Below are 17,241 nucleotides of genomic sequence, written 5' to 3'. Positions count from 1 at the left end.
GCTGGTGCAGAATGCGGTGGCCAGGCTATTATTGGGGCTCCCGAAATGGGAGCACATACGGCCGGGGCTCCGTGGACTGCACTGGCTGCCAATTACATACCGAGTCCAGTACAACGTGTTGGTCATTACCTTTAAAGCCTTGTATGGCCGAGGACCAGCCTACCTGAGGGACCGTCTCTCCCCATATGAACCCCAGAGGGCACTGAGGTCAGTCGGAAAAAATAAAATGACTATCCCTGGGCCGAGAGAGGTCAAGCTCCAGAATACCAGAGCACGGGCCTTTTCAGTTGCGGCCCCTGCCCTATGGAATCAGCTTCCGGAGGAGGTGCGGGCCCTGCGGAACCGACTGCTGAATCGTTGTGAACTAAGGACCCGCCAGCACGGTCCGGTTCTAAGGACCTACATTAGCATGGAATTATTTTAAACTGGCAGAACCAGCGTCAGAATGCCACCATTGCTGCCAGATTAACTTGAATTATGAATTTTAAATATATTAACTGGTTTTGATAATGTTTAAAGTTTTATGTTAAACTTAAAGTTTTTACTTATTAAAGATTTCAGGTTTTCACGGCTGGTAACATCATTAGGGTTTGTAGAATCTTTCGGGCTCAAGTGCCGTGTTCTACTGGAGAAAGTTTTCCTTCCAGACGTTTCGTTCTCGGCTGCGGAGAACATCCTCAGTGGCGTTGCAGCCGGAGCAGGCGCTCTGACCTTCTTGGCTGCTGTGCATTGAGTGGGGCCAGGGCTGCTGGAGAGCTGCTATTTCTAGGCTGGAGGGGGTGTGATGAAAGGGCAATTGGTTTGGGGATGTGCCCATTGTTTGGTGGGGCTTCCTGGAAGGGTAGTGATAAGGAAACTGGCTGTTTTTACTTATTATTGTATGTATAACATGTTGCTAGCCGCCCTGAGCCGCCTAGGCGGGGAGGGCGGGATACAAATAAAATTTATTATTATTATTATTATTATTATTATTATTATTATTATTATTATTATTATTATTATTATTATTATGAGTCCGCACACTTAACCTCTACACCAATGTGGCTCCTGAGCCGTAGTTTGGCCTCCCCTCTCCACTTCCCCGAGATCCACCCTATAAAATGCTATCAGCCCCTGGTTTAATAATAGATCGGACCTCGATACAGACGGTACACCAGCACGGAGTTTCGCAGGACCACCCGAGGCACTGTCATGCGAAGTGAAACGTCGACCTTTAACCCGTGATTCCTGTTATCGCTGTTTCGTGCAAGGCGAAAGGCTGCGGTTTGCTCGCATTTTTCTCTGTCCCGCTGCAGTGTTCCCGAACGTCCTCACCAGGAATTTCAAGAACCCCTTTCTCATCATGGCGATGTTGACCATCATCAATTACGTCGCCATGGTTATCATCCTAGCCAACTTCCTGGCCAAATTCTTGGAGGCTCAGTTTACTCTCGTGGCATCGGACGCCATAATCATCGCAGGTATGTCAGCGTGGGTGGGCGTGGGCATCACTTCCCTGCATCTATCGGATAATTTCCAGATCTTACCAGTTCTTACCAGAGGAAGGCCTCAGCCTCTCTGCCCTGTCGTTGGCTGGACTAGATGGACCCTCCCTGCTCTGATCCAGCAGGGCTCTTCTGAGCTTCTTCTCAGGGGAAGGCCTCAGCCTCTCCGCCCTGTCGTTGGCCCTCCAGAGAAACTGGCTGGCCACTGCGTGAGACAGGAGGCTGGACTAGATGGACCCTCCCTGGTCTGATCCAGCAGGGCTCTTCTGAGGTTCTTCTCAGGGAAAGGCCTCAGCCTCTCCGCCCTGTAGTTGGCTCTCAAGAGGAACTGGTTGGCCACTGTGTGAGACAGGAGGCTGGACTAGATGGACCCTCCCTGGTCTGATCCAGCAGGGCTCTTCTGAGGTTCTTCTCAGGGAAAGGCCTCAGCCTCTCCGCCCTGTAGTTGGCTCTCAAGAGGAACTGGTTGGCCACTGTGTGAGACAGGAGGCTGGACTAGATGGACCCTCCCTGGTCTGATCCAGCAGGGCTCTTCTGAGGTTCTTCTCAGGGGAAGGCCTCAGCCTCTCCGCCCTGTCGTTGGCCCTCCAGAGAAACTGGCTGGCCACTGTGTGAGACAGGAGGCTGGACTACATGGACCCTCCCTGGTCTGATCCAGCAGGGATCTTCTGAGGTTCTTCTCAGGGGAAGGCCTTCGCCTCTCTGCCCTGCTGTTGGCCCTCCAGAGGAACTGGCTAGCCACTGTGTGAGACAGGAGGCTGGACTAGATGCAGCCTCCCTGGTCTGATACAGCAGGGCTCTTCTGAGGTTCTTCTCAGGGGAAGGCCTCAGCCTCTCCGCCCTGTCGTTGGCCCTCCAGAGGAACTGGCTGGCCACTGTGTGAGACAGGAGGCTGGACTACATGGACCCTCCCCGGTCTGATCCAGCAGGGCTCTTCTGAGGTTCTTCTCAGGGGAAGGCCTCAGCCTCTCTGCCCTGTTGTTGGCCCTCCAGAGAAACTGGCTGGCCCCTGTGTGAGACAGGAGGCTGGACTAGATGGACCCTCCCTGGTCTGATCCAGCAGGGCTCTTCTGATCTTCTTCTCAGGGGAAGGCCTCAGCCTCTCTGCCCTGTTGTTGGCCCTCCAGAGAAACTGGCTGGCCCCTGTGTGAGACAGGAGGCTGGACTAGATGGACCCTCCCTGGTCTGATCCAGCAGGGCTCTTCTGAGGTTCTTCTCAGGGGAAGGCCTCAGCCTCTCTGCCCTGTTGTTGGCCCTTCAGAGGAACTGGCTGGCCCCTGTGTGAGACAGGAAGCTGCACTAGATGGACCCTCTCTGGTCTGATCCAGCAGGGCTCTTCTGAGGTTCTTCTCAGGGGAAGGCCTCAGCCTCTCTGCCCTGTGGTTGGCCCTCCAGAGGAACTGGTTGGCCACTAGGTGAGACAGGAAGCTGGACTAGATGGACCCTCCCTGGTCTGATCCAGCAGGACTCTTCTGAGGTTCTTCTCAGGGGAAGGCCTCAGCCTCTCTGCCTGTTGTTGGCCCTTCAGAGGAACTGGCTGGCCCCTGTGTGAGAAAGGAAGCTGCACTAGATGGACCCTCCCTGGTCCGATCCAGCAGGGCTCTTCTGAGGTTCTTCTCAGCAGAAGGCCTCGGCCTTTCTGCCCTGGTGTTGGCCCTTCAGAGGAGCTGGCTGGCCACTGTTTGAAACAGGAGACTGGACTAGATGGACCCTCACTGGTCTGACCCAGCAAGGCTCTTCTGATGTTCTCCTCAGGGGAAGGCCTCAGCCTCTCTGCCCTGTTGTTGGCCCTCCAGAGAAACTGGCTGGCCCCTGTGTGAGACAGGAGGCTGGACTAGATGGACCCTCCCTGGTCTGATCCAGCAGGGCTCTTCTGATCTTCTTCTCAGGGGAAGGCCTCGGCCTCTCTGCCCTGTTGTTGGCCCTTCAGAGGAACTGGCTGGCCACTGTGTGAGACAGGAGACTGGACTAGATGGACCCTCACTAATCTGACCCAGCAGGGCTAAGGTTCTTCTCAGGGAAAGGCCTTGGCCTCTCTGCCCTGTTCATTTGACCCTCCAGAGGAACTGGCAGGCCACTGCATGAGACAGGAAGCTGCACTAGATGGTCGCTCCCTGGTCTGATCCAGCAGGGCTCTTCTGAGGTTCTCCTCAGGGGAAGGCCTTGGCCTCTCTGCCCTGTTGTTGGCCCTCCAAAGAAACTGGTTGGCCACTGTGTGAGAGAGGAGGCTGGACTGGGTGGACCCTCCCTGGTCTGATCCAGCAGGGCTCTTCTGAGGTTCTTCTCAGGGGAAGGCCTCGGCATCTCTGCCCTGTTGTTGGCCCTTCAGAGGAACTGGCGGGCCCCTGTGTGAGACAGGAAGCTGCACTAGATGGTCGCTCCCTGGTCTGATCCAGCAGGGCTCTTCTGAGGTTCTCCTCAGGGGAAGGCCTCGGCCTCTCTGCCCTGTTGTTGGCCCTCCAAAGAAACTGGTTGGCCACTGTGTGAGAGAGGAGGCTGGACTGGATGGACCCTCACTGGTCTGATCCAGCAGGGCATTTCTGATGTTCTTCTCAGGGGAACGCCTCGGCCTCTCTGCCCTGTTGTTGGCCCTCCAATAGAACTGTTTGGCCACTGTGTGAGACAGGAAGCTGGACTAGATGGAGCTTCACTGCTCCGATCCAGCAAGCGTTTTCTGATGTTCTTCTCAGGGGAAAGTGTCAGCCTGTCTGCTCCGTTGTGGGCCCTCCAAAGGAACTGGTTGGCCACTGTGTGAGGCAGGAGGCTGGACCAGATGGATCCTCATTGGTCTGATCCAGCAGGGCTCTTCTGAGGTTCTTCTCAGGGGAAGGCCTTAGCCTGTTTGCCCTGTTGTGGGCCCTCCAGAGGAACTAGGTGGCCACTGTTTGAGACAGGATGCTGGACTAGATTGACCCTCAGCAGTCTAATCCAGCAGGGCTCCTCTGATGGTCTGATCCAGTAGGTTCTTCCGTGATCTACTGGTTCTTCCCTCCCACAGGTTCCAGCTTCCTCCCCATGGTCACCCTGGGAATCCTGCTTGGTGGCGTCATCATAAAGAAGTTCCAGTTGACCTTGCAGCAGAGCAGCCTCCTGTGCATCGGCAGCATGAGCCTTTGCCTCTTCTTCAGCTTCCCCCTCCTCTTCCTGGGCTGCTCAACCCACCCGGTGGCTGGCCTCGACTCTTCCAGAAGGTAGGTGAGCTCTGGGCCATGCATGTGCCCCTGTCCAGACATTGCAGGAAGAACTTCTGCTCTGTAGAGGTTAAGTGTGTGGACTCTTATCTGGGAGAATCAGGTTTGATTCCCTACTCCTCCACTTGCAGCTGCTGGAATGGCCTTGGGTCAGCCAGAGCTCTCTTATCTGGGAGAACCGGGTTTGATTCCCCACTCCTCCACTTGCAGCTGCTGGAATGGCCTTGGGTCAGCCAGAGCTCTCTTATCTGGGAGAACAGGGTTTGATTCCCCCCTCCTCCACTTGCAGCTGCTGGAATGGCTGTGGGTCAGCCAGAGCTCTCTTATCTGGGAGAACCAGGTTTGATTCCCCACTCCTCCACTTGCAGCTGCTGGAATGGCCTTGGGACAGCCAGAGCTCTCTTATCTGGGAGAACCGGGTTTGATTCCCCACTCCTCCACTTGCAACTGCTGGAATGGCCTGGGTCAGCCAGAGCTCTCTTATCTGGGAGAAGCGGGTTGGATTCCCCACTCCTCCACTTGCAGCTGCTGGAATGGCCTTGGATCAGCCAGAGCTCTCTTATCTGGGAGAACCAGGTTTGATTCCCCACTCCTCCACTTGCAGCTGCTGGAATGGCCTTGGGACAGCCAGAGCTCTCTTATCTGGGAGAACCGGGTTTGATTCCCCACTCCTCCACTTGCAACTGCTGGAATGGCCTGGGTCAGCCAGAGCTCTCTTCTCTGGGAGAAGCAGGTTTGATTCCCCACTCCTCCACTTGCAGCTGCTAGAATTGGCGTGGGTCAGCCAGAGCTCTCTTATCTGGGAGCACCGGGTTTGATTCCCCACTCCTCCACTTGCAGCTGCTGGAATGGCCTTGGGTCAGCCAGAGCTCTCTTATCTGGGAGAACCGGATTTGATTCCCCACTCCTCCACTTGCACCTGCTGTGATGGGGCTTGGGTCAACCAGAGCTCTCTTATCTGGGAGAACCGGATTTGATTCCCCACTCCTCCACTTGCACCTGCTGGAATGGGCCTTGGGTCAGCCAGAGCTCTCTTATCTGGGAGAACCGGATTTGATTCCCCACTCCTCCACTTGCAGCTGCTGGAATGGCCTTGGCTTAGCCATAGCTCTCTTATCTGGAAGAACCGGTTTCATTCCCCACTCCTCCACTTGCACCTGCTAGCATGGCTTTGGGTCAGCCATAGCTCTCTTATCTGGAAGAACCGGATTTGATTCCCCATTCCTCCACTTGCAGCTGCTGGAATGGCCTTGGGTCAGCCATAGCTCTCTTATCTGGGAGAACCGGTTTGATTCCCCACTCCTCCACTTGCACCTGCTAGCATGGCCTTGGGTCATCCATAGCTCTCTTATCTGGGAGAACCGGGTTTGATTCCCCACTCCTCCGCTTGCACCTGCTGGAATGGCCTTGGGTCAGCCAGAGCTCTCTTATCTGGGAGAACCGGGTTTGATTCCCCACTCCTCCACTTGCACCTGCTAGCATGGCTTGGGTCAGCCATAGCTCTGTTATCTGGGAGAACTGGGTTTGATTCCCCACTCCTCCACTTGCAGCTGCTGGAATGGCCTTGGGTCAGCCAGAGCTCTCATAGGAGTTGCCCTTGAAAAGGAACCTTTTGGGGGAGCTCTCTCAGCCCCACCCACCTCACAGGCAGTGTTCCCTCTAGGCTGAGTTAGTGTGAGGTAGCTCTGTTTTTTAGCCTCTGGCTCACACATTTTTGTCTCAGTTCAGGAAAAATGGTCCCAGAGCAATTGATGCCGTAGCTCACAACTTTAGCTCCAATAGCTCACAAAGTAGAATTTTTGTTCACACGAGTCCACAACTTAGAGGGAACATTGCTCACACAGTGTGTGTTGTAGGACAGGAAGGAAAAGGAGATTGTGAGCTGCTTTGGGACTCTGAAATTCAGAGTGGAGGGTGGGATATAAATCCAATATCTTCTTCTTCTCCACTTGCAGCTGCTGGGATGGCCTTGGGTATCATACAGCGTGTCCTTAAAAGGGCAGCTTCTGGGAGACCTCTGGTAGAGGTCTCCAACATCTTCTTCTGTCTTAGCCCCACCCACCTCACAGGGTGTCTTTTGTGGGGGAGGAAGGTAAAGGAGATTGTGAGCCATTCTGAGATTGAGTGGAAGGCGAGATATACATCCAATACCATCTTCTTCTTCTTCTTCTTCTTCTTCTTCTTCTTCTTCTTCTTCTTCTTCTTCTTCTTCTTCTTTCTTCTTCTTCTTCTTCTTCTTTCTGTCTTACATCCATGGGCAGCTCAGGGCGACCTCTATGCCCTCCCCTGCTTCCCATTTTATCCCCGCAACAGCTTGACAGAGGGAGAATGGCTGGCAGATGCTCTACCACTGAGCCACAGCCCCATTCATGGCTCTCCAGGGTCTCCAGTTGAGGTTCTTCACGCCTACTTGCCTGGATCCTTTTCAGTTGAAAGATGCCGGAGATTGAACCTGGGACCTTCTGCTTACCAAGCAGATGCTCTACCACTGAGCCACAGCCCCATTCATGGCTCTCCAGGGTCTCCAGCTGAGGTTCTTCACGCCTACTTGCCTGGACCCTTTTCAGTTGGAGATGTCGGAGATTGAACCTGGGACCTTCTGGTTACCCAGCAGATGCTCTACCACTGAGCCACAGCCCCATTCATGGCTCTCCAGGGTCTCCAGCTGAGCTTCTTCACGCCTATTTGCCTGCACCCTTTTTAGTTGGAGATGCCGGGGATTGAACCTGGGACCTTCTGCTTACCAAGCAGATGCTCTACCACTGAGCCACAGCCCCATTCATGGCTCTCCAGGGTCTCCAGCTGAGGTTCTTCATGCCTACTTGCCTGGACCCTTTTTAGTTGGGGATGCCGGGGATTGAACCTGGGGCCTTCTGCTTACCAAGCAGATGCTCTACCACTGAGCCCCAGGCCCATTCGTGGCTCTCCAGGGTCTCCAGCTGAGGTTATTCATGCCTACTTGCCTGGACCCTTTTTAGTTGGAGATGCCGGGGATTGAACCTGGGACCTTCTGCTTACCAAGCATATGCTCTACCACTGAGCCACAGCCCTATTCATGGCTCTCCAGGGTCTCAAGCTGAGGTTCTTCACGCCTATTTGCATGGACCCTTTTTAGTTGGAGATGCCGAGGATTGAACCTGGGACCTTCTGCTTATCAAGCAGATGCTCTACCACTGAGCCACAGCACCATTCATGGCTCTGCAGGGTCTCAAGCTGAGGTTTTTCACGCCTACTTGCCCTGACCCTTTTTAGTTGGAGATGCCAGGGATTGAACCTGGGACCTTCTGCTTACCAAGCAGATGCTCTACCACTGAGCCACAGCCCCATTCATGGCTCTCCAGGGTCTCAACTGAGTTTCTTCACGCCTATTTGCCTGGACCATTTTTAGTTGGAGATTCCAGGGATTGAACCTGGGAACTTCTGCTTCCCAAGTAGATGCTCTACCACTGAGCCACAGCCCCATTCATGGCTCTCCAGGGTCTCCAGCTGAGGTTCTTCATGCCTATTTGCCTGGACCCTTTTTAGTGGAGATGCCGGGGATTGAACCTGGGACCTTCTGCTTCCCAAGCAGATGCTCTACCACTGAGCCACAGGCCCATTCGTGGCTGACCAGGGTCTCCAGCTGAGGTTCTTCACGCCGACTTGCGTGTACCCTTTTTAGTTGGAGATGCCAAAGATTGAACCTGGGACCTTCTGCTTACCAAGCAGATGCTCTACCACTGAGCCACAGCCCTATTCATGGCTCTCCAGGGTCTCAAGCTGAGGTTCTTCACGCCTATTTGCATGGACCCTTTTTAGTTGGAGATGCCGGGGATTGAACCTGGGACCTTCTTCTTATCAAGCAGATGCTCTACCACTGAGCCACAGCACCATTCATGGCTCTCCAGGGTCTCAAGCTGAGGTTTTTCACGCCTACTTGCCCAGACCCTTTTTAGTTGGAGATGCCAGGGATTGAACCTGGGACCTTCTGCTTCCCAAGTAGATGCTCTACCACTGAGCCACAGCCCCATTCATGGCTCTCCAGGGTCTCAAGCTGAGTTTCTTCACGCCTATTTGCCTGGACCCTTTTTAGTTGGAGATGCCGGGGATTGAACCTGGGACCTTCTGCTTACCAAGCAGATTCTCTACCACAGAGCCACAGCCCTATTAATGGCTCTCCAGGGTCTCAAGCTGAGGTTTTTCATGCCTACTTGCATGGACCCTTTTAGGTTGGAGATGCCATTAATTGAACCTGGGACTTTCCGCTTACCAAGCAGATTCTCTACCACTGAGCCACAGCCCCATTCATGGCTCTCCAGGGTCTCCAGCTGAGGTTATTCATGCCTACTTGCCTGGACCCTTTTTAGTTAGAGATGCCGGGGATTGAACCTGGGACCTTCTGCTTCCCAAGCAGATGCTAGCGTGTCGGATCCCATTAGATGTCATATGGCATCCGAAACAGTTCAGTCTTGCAATCCCTGTGGAACCGCGATAACTCCCTCAGGGCTCTGTTGGCTTTTTGGAGGGTGTTTCAAAGTGATCTTAACAATACTCTTTATGAAATTGGCTAAAAGAACTCTTTCTGAAAGTAGCCATACTCTTATGAAATGGGGGGGGGGGGAAAGCTCTTTAGCACTAAGCTCTTCAACAGCTTAAGCCATATTGCTCTCATCACTGTCATTGTGTATATATATGTGTGTGTATATATATATATATATATATATATATATATATATATATATATATATATATATATATATATATATATATATATATATATAATTTTTTTGGCCACTCTGTGACCCAGACTGTTGGACTGGATGGACCATTGGCCTGACCCAGCATGGCTTCTCTTATGTTCTTATGTGACACAGAGTGTTGGACTGGATGGGCCATTGGCCTGACCCAGCATGGCTTCTCTTATGTTCTTATGTGACACAGAGTGCTGGACTGGAGGGGCCACTGGCCTGATCCAACAGGGCTTCTCTTATGTTCTTATGTGACACAGAATGTTGGACTGGATGGGCCATTGGCCTGATCCAACAGGGCTTCTCTTATGTTCTTATGTGACACAGAGTGTTGGACTGGATGAGCCATTGGCCTGATCCAACAGGGCTTCTCTTATGTTCTTATGTGACACAGAATGTTGGACTGGAGGGGCCATTGGCCTGATCCAACAGGGCTTCTCTTATGTTCTTATGTGACACAGAATGTTGGACTGGAGGGGCCATTGGCCTGATCCAACAGGGCTTCTCTTATGTTCTTATGTGACACAGAATGTTGGACTGGAGGGGCCATTGGCCTGATCCAACAGGGCTTCTCTTATGTTCTTATGTGACACAGAGTGTTGGACTGGATGAGCCATTGGCCTGATCCAACAGGGCTTCTCTTATGTTCTTATGTGACACAGAATGTTGGACTGGAGGGGCCATTGGCCTGATCCAACAGGCCTTCTCTTATGTTCTTATGTGACACAGAGTGTTGGACTGGAGGGGCCATTGGCCTGATCCAACAGGGCTTCTCTTATGTTCTTATGTGACACAGAGCGTTGGACTGGAGGGGCCACTGGCCTGATCCAGCAGGGCTTCTCTTATGTTCTTATGTGACACAGAGTGCTGGACTGGAGGGGCCACTGGCCTGATCAACAGGGCTTCTCTTATGTGACACAGAATGTTGGACTGGAGGGACCACTGGCCTGATCCAACAGGCCTTCTCTTATTTTCTTATGTGACACAGAGTGTTGGACTGGAGGGGCCATTGGCCTGACCCAGCATGGCTTCTCTTATGTTCTTATGTGACACAGAGTGCTGGACTGGAGGGGCCACTGGCCTGATCCAACAGGGCTTCTCTTATGTTCTTATGTGACACAGAATGTTGGACTGGAGGGGCCACTGGCCTGATCCAATAGGGCTTCTTTAGTGTTCTTATGAGGTCTTAAGACTTATTATTGAGTATGTATTCGCCTTCTGATAACTGCAGGTTGTTTTGGTAACTGCAGGGCTTGGTTTTGAGCTTCTGCTGTTGGGGGTACAAAATAAATTCCCACATAGCCTACAAAGAGTAGGATGACATTCAACTTTGATAGATCTAAGCGGGCAACCATGTTGGTCTGAAGTTGTTGAATAAAGCAGGAGTCCAGTTGCACCTTTAAGACTAACCAAGTTTCATTGAGAATGTAAGCTTTTGTGTGCTTTCTAAGCACGCTTCGTCAGACGAGGGGATCAGGTATTGTGGGCTGAAATACAAGCAGTTTGTTGATTAAAGATGCAGGCTGATCACACGGTGTGGCTTGATCATTTGGTCTGGATAGCTATAAAAGGTAATAAAGTCCTCTGCCAATTGGTATCACATAAGGACCAAATGGCCAAGTGATCAGTCTGCACACTTAATCAACAAGCGGCTTGTATTTCAGCCCACAAGACTTGATCCCCTTGTCTGATGAAGTGTGCTTAGAGAGCACATGAAAACTCACGTTCTCAATTAAACTTCGTCAAAGGTGCGACTTGATTCCTGCTTTGTTTTACTGCTTCAGACTGTGACGGAACCGGCCTGATTCTGCCTTCAGACCCGGTCCCGTCAACTCCCTATTGAGTCGCCAACTCATGGAGGGAGCTATTTCTCCTCCCGCCACTTGGGCTCGCTGCCACCACCTGCTCAGTCTAGGGGTTCAGATTGAGAGGAACAGGACTCCCAATCCCCCTCTCCAGCTCTGAGGCCAGGCCTCAAGGTCCTCTGCCACCCTGTACTTGGGTATCACAGAGACCACAGCACTTCTTCGGGGAACCCCTGGAGGACTGGCACCTTATCCAACTGCATGCCTTCCCCCTTCCCCGGGGCCCCCTTCATAAAGCAGCGTGGTCTAAGCGGTCGGAATCTATGTGGTACAAAGTTTGACTGCCAGCATTCAAAACAAGAAAAATATTTAATAAGAAGAGAAAGAAAGAAAAACAAAACAAAACCAAAAACAGTTACATGTAAAAGTTTAGCACAGCACCTGAACAGCAGCCAGAGGGACAAATAAAAGGTGGGTTTAAACGCATCCCCTCGTCCCTGGTGTAAACTTGCCCTACCTTGTGAATGACTGCCTGGGGTCCCACAGGCAGGAGCCCACAGGCTGGCAACCTCGCTTCCTGAGCACCAGCTGAGAACTGACCTTTTTCCGCCTCACTCCAATAAAACAAAAGAACTTCCTGCCCCTCTAGGAGGCTTTCCCCCTAGAGTTGATGGTTTAACTCCCGAAGGGAGGGGGGAGTGAAGGGAAGACTAGGCCGCAAAGCCTGCCTAGCAGTTTCATGTTCCCTCCCAACCAAGCATCATCATGAACTAAGATGGCATTTCTCCACACAGACCAACACAGTTGCCCACTTGGCTCACTCCTAGAAATTCTTGAACAAAGCAGGAGTCCAGTTGCACCTTTAAGACCGACCAAGTTTTATTCAGAAGGTCAGCTTTCGTGTGCTCTCTAAGCACGCTTCGTCAGATGAGGGGATCAGATATTGTGGGCTGAAAAACAAGCAGTTTGTTGATTAAGTGTGCAGACAGATCACACGGTAAACCAGTGTGGCTTGGCCATTTGGTCTGGATAGCCGTAAAAGGTAATAAAGTCCTCTGCCAATTGGTGTTTCTGTAAATCTAGGTGAATCACAAAAGGGATGTGTATTTCCTAGTTGTAGTCCACCTACAACTAGGTACTACAACTACAACTAGATGGACTACAACTAGGAAATACACGTCCTTTTGTGATTCACCTAGATTTACAAAAACACCAATTGGCAGAGGACTTTATTACCTTTTAGAAGAAGAAGAAGAAGATACTGGATTTATATCCCGCCCTCCACTCTGAAGAGTCTCAGAGCGACTCACAATCTCCTTTCCCTTCCTCCCCCACAACAGACACCCTGTGAGGTAGATGAAGATATTGGATTTATATCCCGCCCTCCACCCCAAAGAGTCTCAGAGCGGCTCACAATCTCCTTTCCCTTCCTCCCCCACAACAGACACCCTGTGAGGTAGATGAAGATATTGGATTTATATCCCGCCCTCCACTCCGAAGAGTCTCAGAGTGACTCACAATCTCCTTTCCCTTCCTCCCCCACAACAGACACCCTGTGAGGTAGATGAAGATACTGGATTTATATCCCGCCCTCCACTCCGAAGAGTCTCAGAGCAGCTCACAATCTCCTTTCCCTTCCTCCCCCACAACAGACACCCTGTGAGGTAGATGAAGATATTGGATTTATATCCCGCCCTCCACTCCGAAGAGTCTCAGAGCGGCTCACAATCTCCTTTCCCTTCCTCCCCCACAACAGACACCCTGTTAGGTAGATGAAGATATTGGATTTATATCCCACCCTCCACTCTGAAGAGTCTCAAAGCGGCTCACAAGCTCCTTTCCCTTCCTCCCCCACAACTGACACCCTGTGAGGTAGATGAAGATATTGGATTTATATCCCGCCCTCCACTCCGAAGAGTCTCAGAGCGGCTCACAATCTCCTTTCCCTTCCTCCCCCACAACAGACACCCTGTGAGGTAGATGAAGATACTGGATTTATATCCCGCCCTCCACTCTGAAGAGTCTCAGAGCGACTCACAATCTCCTTTCTCTTCCTCCCCCACAACAGACACCCTGTGAGGTAGATGAAGATATTGGATTTATATCCCGCCCTCCACTCCGAAGAGTCTCAGAGCGGCTCACAATCTCCTTTACCTTCCTCCCCCACAACAGACACCCTGTGATGTGGGTGGGGCTGAGAGGGCTCTCACAGCAGCTGCCCTTTCAAGGACAACCTCTGCCAGAGCTCTGGCTGATCCAAGGCCATTCCAGCAGGTGCAAGTGGAGGAGTGGGGGAATCAAACCTGGTTCTCCCAGATAAGAGAGGCTGACCCATGGCCGTTCCAGCAGCTGCAAGTGGAGGAGTGGGGAATCAAACCCGGTTCTCCCAGATAAGAGAGCTACGGCTGACCCAAGGCCATTCCAGCACCTGCAAGTGGAGGAGTGGGGAATCAAACCCGGTTCTCCCAGATAAGAGAGCTATGGCTGACCCAAGGCCAATCCAGCAGCTGCAAGTGGAGGAGTGGGGAATCAAACCTGGTTCTCCCAGATAAGAGAGCTCTGGCTGATCCAAGGCCATTCCAGCAGGTGCAAGTGGAGGAGTGGGGAATCAAACCCGGTTCTCCCAGATAAGAGTTCGCACACTTAACCTCTACACCAGACTGGCTCTCCAGTTTTATGGCTATCCAGACCAAATGTCCAAGCCACGCTGGTTTACCGTGTGATCTGCCTGCACTCTTAATCAACAAACTGCTTGTATTTCAGCCCACAATACCTGATCCCCTTGTCTGACGAAGTGTGCTTAGAGAGCACACGAAAGCTGACATTCTGAATAAAACTTGGTCGGTCTTAAAGGTGGATCTTGGCTCCTATTTTGTTCAAATTTGATTTTAAAGCAACTCTCCTTCGGATCAGCACAAATTATTCTTCCGCCTTTCTTCTAGACCTGCCCCTGGGGGAAGCTTCGTCTTCGACTGCAACCGGAGATGCAGCTGCTCTTCCAGCGCCTTCAACCCTGTCTGTGGCCAGAATAAGATTGAATACATCTCCCCTTGTTACGCTGGCTGCTCGGATCTACAGTATGAAGAGGGAACTAGGGTAGTCTCGGTGAGTAGAAAGCCTTTGTGAGTCTGTGTGATGGAAACCCCTAAAAGGAAAGCCGTGGGCAGGTCTCGTTTTGGGCAGGAACTCACAGGAGGAGAGCTCTGAAACCTTTACATTTCATTGTGAATAATAATAAGAAGAAGACACTGGATTTATATCCCACCCTCCACTCCGCATCTCAGAGTGTCAAAGCAGCTCACAATCTCCTTTCCCTTCCTCTCCCACAACAGACACCCTGGGAGGTAGGTGGGGCTGAGAGAAGAAGAAGACTGTACATTTATACCCCGCCCTTCACTCTGAATCAGAGACTCAGAGCAGCTTACAATCTCCTTTATCTTCTCTCCCCACAACAGACACCCTGTGAGGTGGGTGGGGCTGAGAGAGCTCTGACAGAAGCTGCCCTTTCAAGGACAGCTCTGCTAGAGCTACGGCTGACCCAAGGCCATTCCAGAAGTTGCAAGTGGAGGAGTGGGGAATCAAACCCAGTTCTCCCAGATAAGAGTCCGCACACTTAACCATTACTCCAAACTGGCTCTCTCGAAGAAGAAGAAGAATGGCAGATTTATATCCCGGCCTTCCCTCTGAATCAGAGACTCAGAATGGCTCACAGTCTCCTTTATCTTCTCTGCCCACAACAGACACCCTGTGAGGTGGGTGGGGCTGAGAGGGCTCTCACAGCAGCTTCCCTTTCAAGGACAACCTCTGCCAGAGCTCTGGCTGACCCAAGGCCATTCCAGCAGGTGCAAGTGGAGGAGTGAGGAATCAAACCCAGTTCTCCCAGATAAGAGGTTTTTTCCAGCTCCCTTTGAAACAGGAGGGGCCAAGCACAGCGGTGGGCCGATGATGTCACTTCCAGTATGGAATACTGTGCACAATTCTGGTCACCGCACCTCAAAAGGATATTATAGCATTGGGGAAAGTCCAGAAAAGGGCAACTAGAATGATTAAAGGGTTGGAACACTTTCCCTATGAAGAAAGGTTAAAACGCTTGGGGCTCTTTAGCTTGGAGAAACGTCGACTGCGGGGTGACATGAGAGAGGTTTATAACATAATGCAAGCGATGGAGAAAGTAAAGAAAGAAGTCCTTTTCTCCCTTTCTCACAATAAGAGAACTCGTGGGCATTCAATGAAATTGCTGAGCAGTCAGGTTAAAATGGATAAAAGGAAGTCCTTCTTCACCCAAAGGATGATTAACATGTGGAATTCACTGCCACAGGAGGTGGTGGCTGCTGCAAGCATAGCCAGCTTCAAGAGGGGATTGGACAAAAATATGGAGCAGAGGTCCATCAGTGGCTATTAGCCACAGTGTATGTGTGTGTGTGTGTGTGTGTGTATACACACACACACATATATTGGCCACGGTGTGACACAGAGTGTTGGACTGGATGGGCCATTGGCCTGATCCAACAGGCTTCTCTTATGTTCTTATGTGACACAGAGTGTTGGACTGGAGGGGCCATTGGCCTGATCCAATAGGGTTTCTCTTATGTTCTTATGTGACACAGAGTGTTGGACTGGAGGGGCCATTGGCCTGATCCAACAGGGCTTCTCTTATGTTCTTATGTGACACAGAGTGTTGGACTGGAGGGGCCATTGGCCTGATCCAACAGGGCTTCTCTTATGTTCTTATGTGACACAGAGTGTTGGACTGGAGGGGCCACTGGCCTGATCCAACAGGGCTTCTCTTATGTTCTTGTGTGACACAGAGTGTTGGACTGGATGGGCCCTTGGCCTGATCCAACAGGGCTTCTCTTATGTTCTTATGTGACACAGACTGTTGGACTGGTGGGGCCATTGGCCTGATCCAACAGGGCTTTTCTTATGTTCTTATGTGACACAGAGTGTTGGACTGGAGGGGCCACTGGCCTGATCCAACAGGGCTTCTCTTATGTTCTTATGTGACACAGAGTGTTGGACTGGTGGGGCCATTGGCCTGATCCAACAGGGCTTCTCTTATGTTCTTATGTGACACAGAGTGTTGGACTGGAGGGGCCACTGGCCTGATCCAACAGGGCTTCTCTTATGTTCTTATGTGACACAGACTGTTGGACTGGTGGGGCCATTGGTCTGATCCAACATGGCTTCTCTTATGTTCTTATGTGACTCTGTGTTACACAGTGGCCAAAAAAATGTGTATGTATGTGTGTGTATATATATATATATGCACATATACACACTGTGGCTAATAGCCACTGATGGACCTCTGTTCCATATTTTTATCTTACCCCCTCTTGAAGGTGGCTATGCTTGTGGCCGCCACCACCTCCTGTGGCAGTGAATTCCACATGTTAATCACCCTTTGGCTGAAGAAGTATTTCCTTTTATCCGTTTTAACCTGTCTGCTCAGCAATTTCATCGAATGCCCACGAGTTCTTGTATTGTGAGAAAGGTAGAAAAGTACTACTTTCTCTACTTTATCCATCCCATGCATTATCTTGTAAACCTCTATCATGTCACACCGTAGACGATGTTTCTCCAAGCTAAAGAGCCCCAAGCGTTTCAACCTTTCTTCATAGGGAAAGTGTTCCAAACCTTTAATGCCGGGGAGGGACGGTGGCTCAGTGGTAGAGCATCTGCTTGGTAAGCAGAAGGTCCCAGGCTCAATCCCCGGCATCTCCAACTAAAAAGGGTCCAGGCAAATAGGTGTGAAAACCCCCAGCTTGAAACCATGGAGAGCCACTGCCAGTCTGAGTAGACAATACTGACTTTGATGGACCAAGGGTCCGATTCAGTAGAAGGCAGCTTCATATCATTCTAGTTGCCCTTTTCTGGACTTTCTCCAATGCTATAATATCCTTTTTGAAGTGCGGTGACCAGAACTGCACACAGTACTCCAAATGAGACCGCACCATCGATTTATACAGGGGCATTATGATACTGGCTGATTTGTTTTCAATTCCCTTTCTAATAATTCCCAACATGGCGTTGGCCT

The 17,241-nt window shown here is 51.3% G+C and overlaps 1 protein-coding gene and 1 non-coding gene across 2 annotated transcripts in view; one reads left to right on the top strand and one right to left on the bottom strand.

Annotated features, from left to right (window-relative positions):
* Positions 1-17,241, top strand: part of LOC132569171 (solute carrier organic anion transporter family member 2B1-like) — a 97,043-nt gene that overhangs the window by 56,700 nt on the left and 23,102 nt on the right. Inside the window, exon 10 of the mRNA XM_060235360.1 lies at positions 14,168-14,312. Coding sequence (XP_060091343.1) covers positions 14,168-14,312 — 145 coding nt within the window. The remainder of the gene's footprint in view (positions 1-14,167; positions 14,313-17,241) is intronic.
* Positions 7,929-8,000, bottom strand: TRNAT-GGU (transfer RNA threonine (anticodon GGU)). Its single transcript has one exon. It is a non-coding gene; the product is annotated as a tRNA-Thr (tRNA).

Source organism: Heteronotia binoei, chromosome 3, assembly GCF_032191835.1.
Source record: "Heteronotia binoei isolate CCM8104 ecotype False Entrance Well chromosome 3, APGP_CSIRO_Hbin_v1, whole genome shotgun sequence".
Taxonomy (NCBI): Eukaryota; Metazoa; Chordata; class Lepidosauria; order Squamata; family Gekkonidae; genus Heteronotia; species Heteronotia binoei.
The sequence above is the reverse complement of the archived record's forward strand: the minus strand, read 5'-3'. Positions and strand labels throughout refer to the sequence as shown.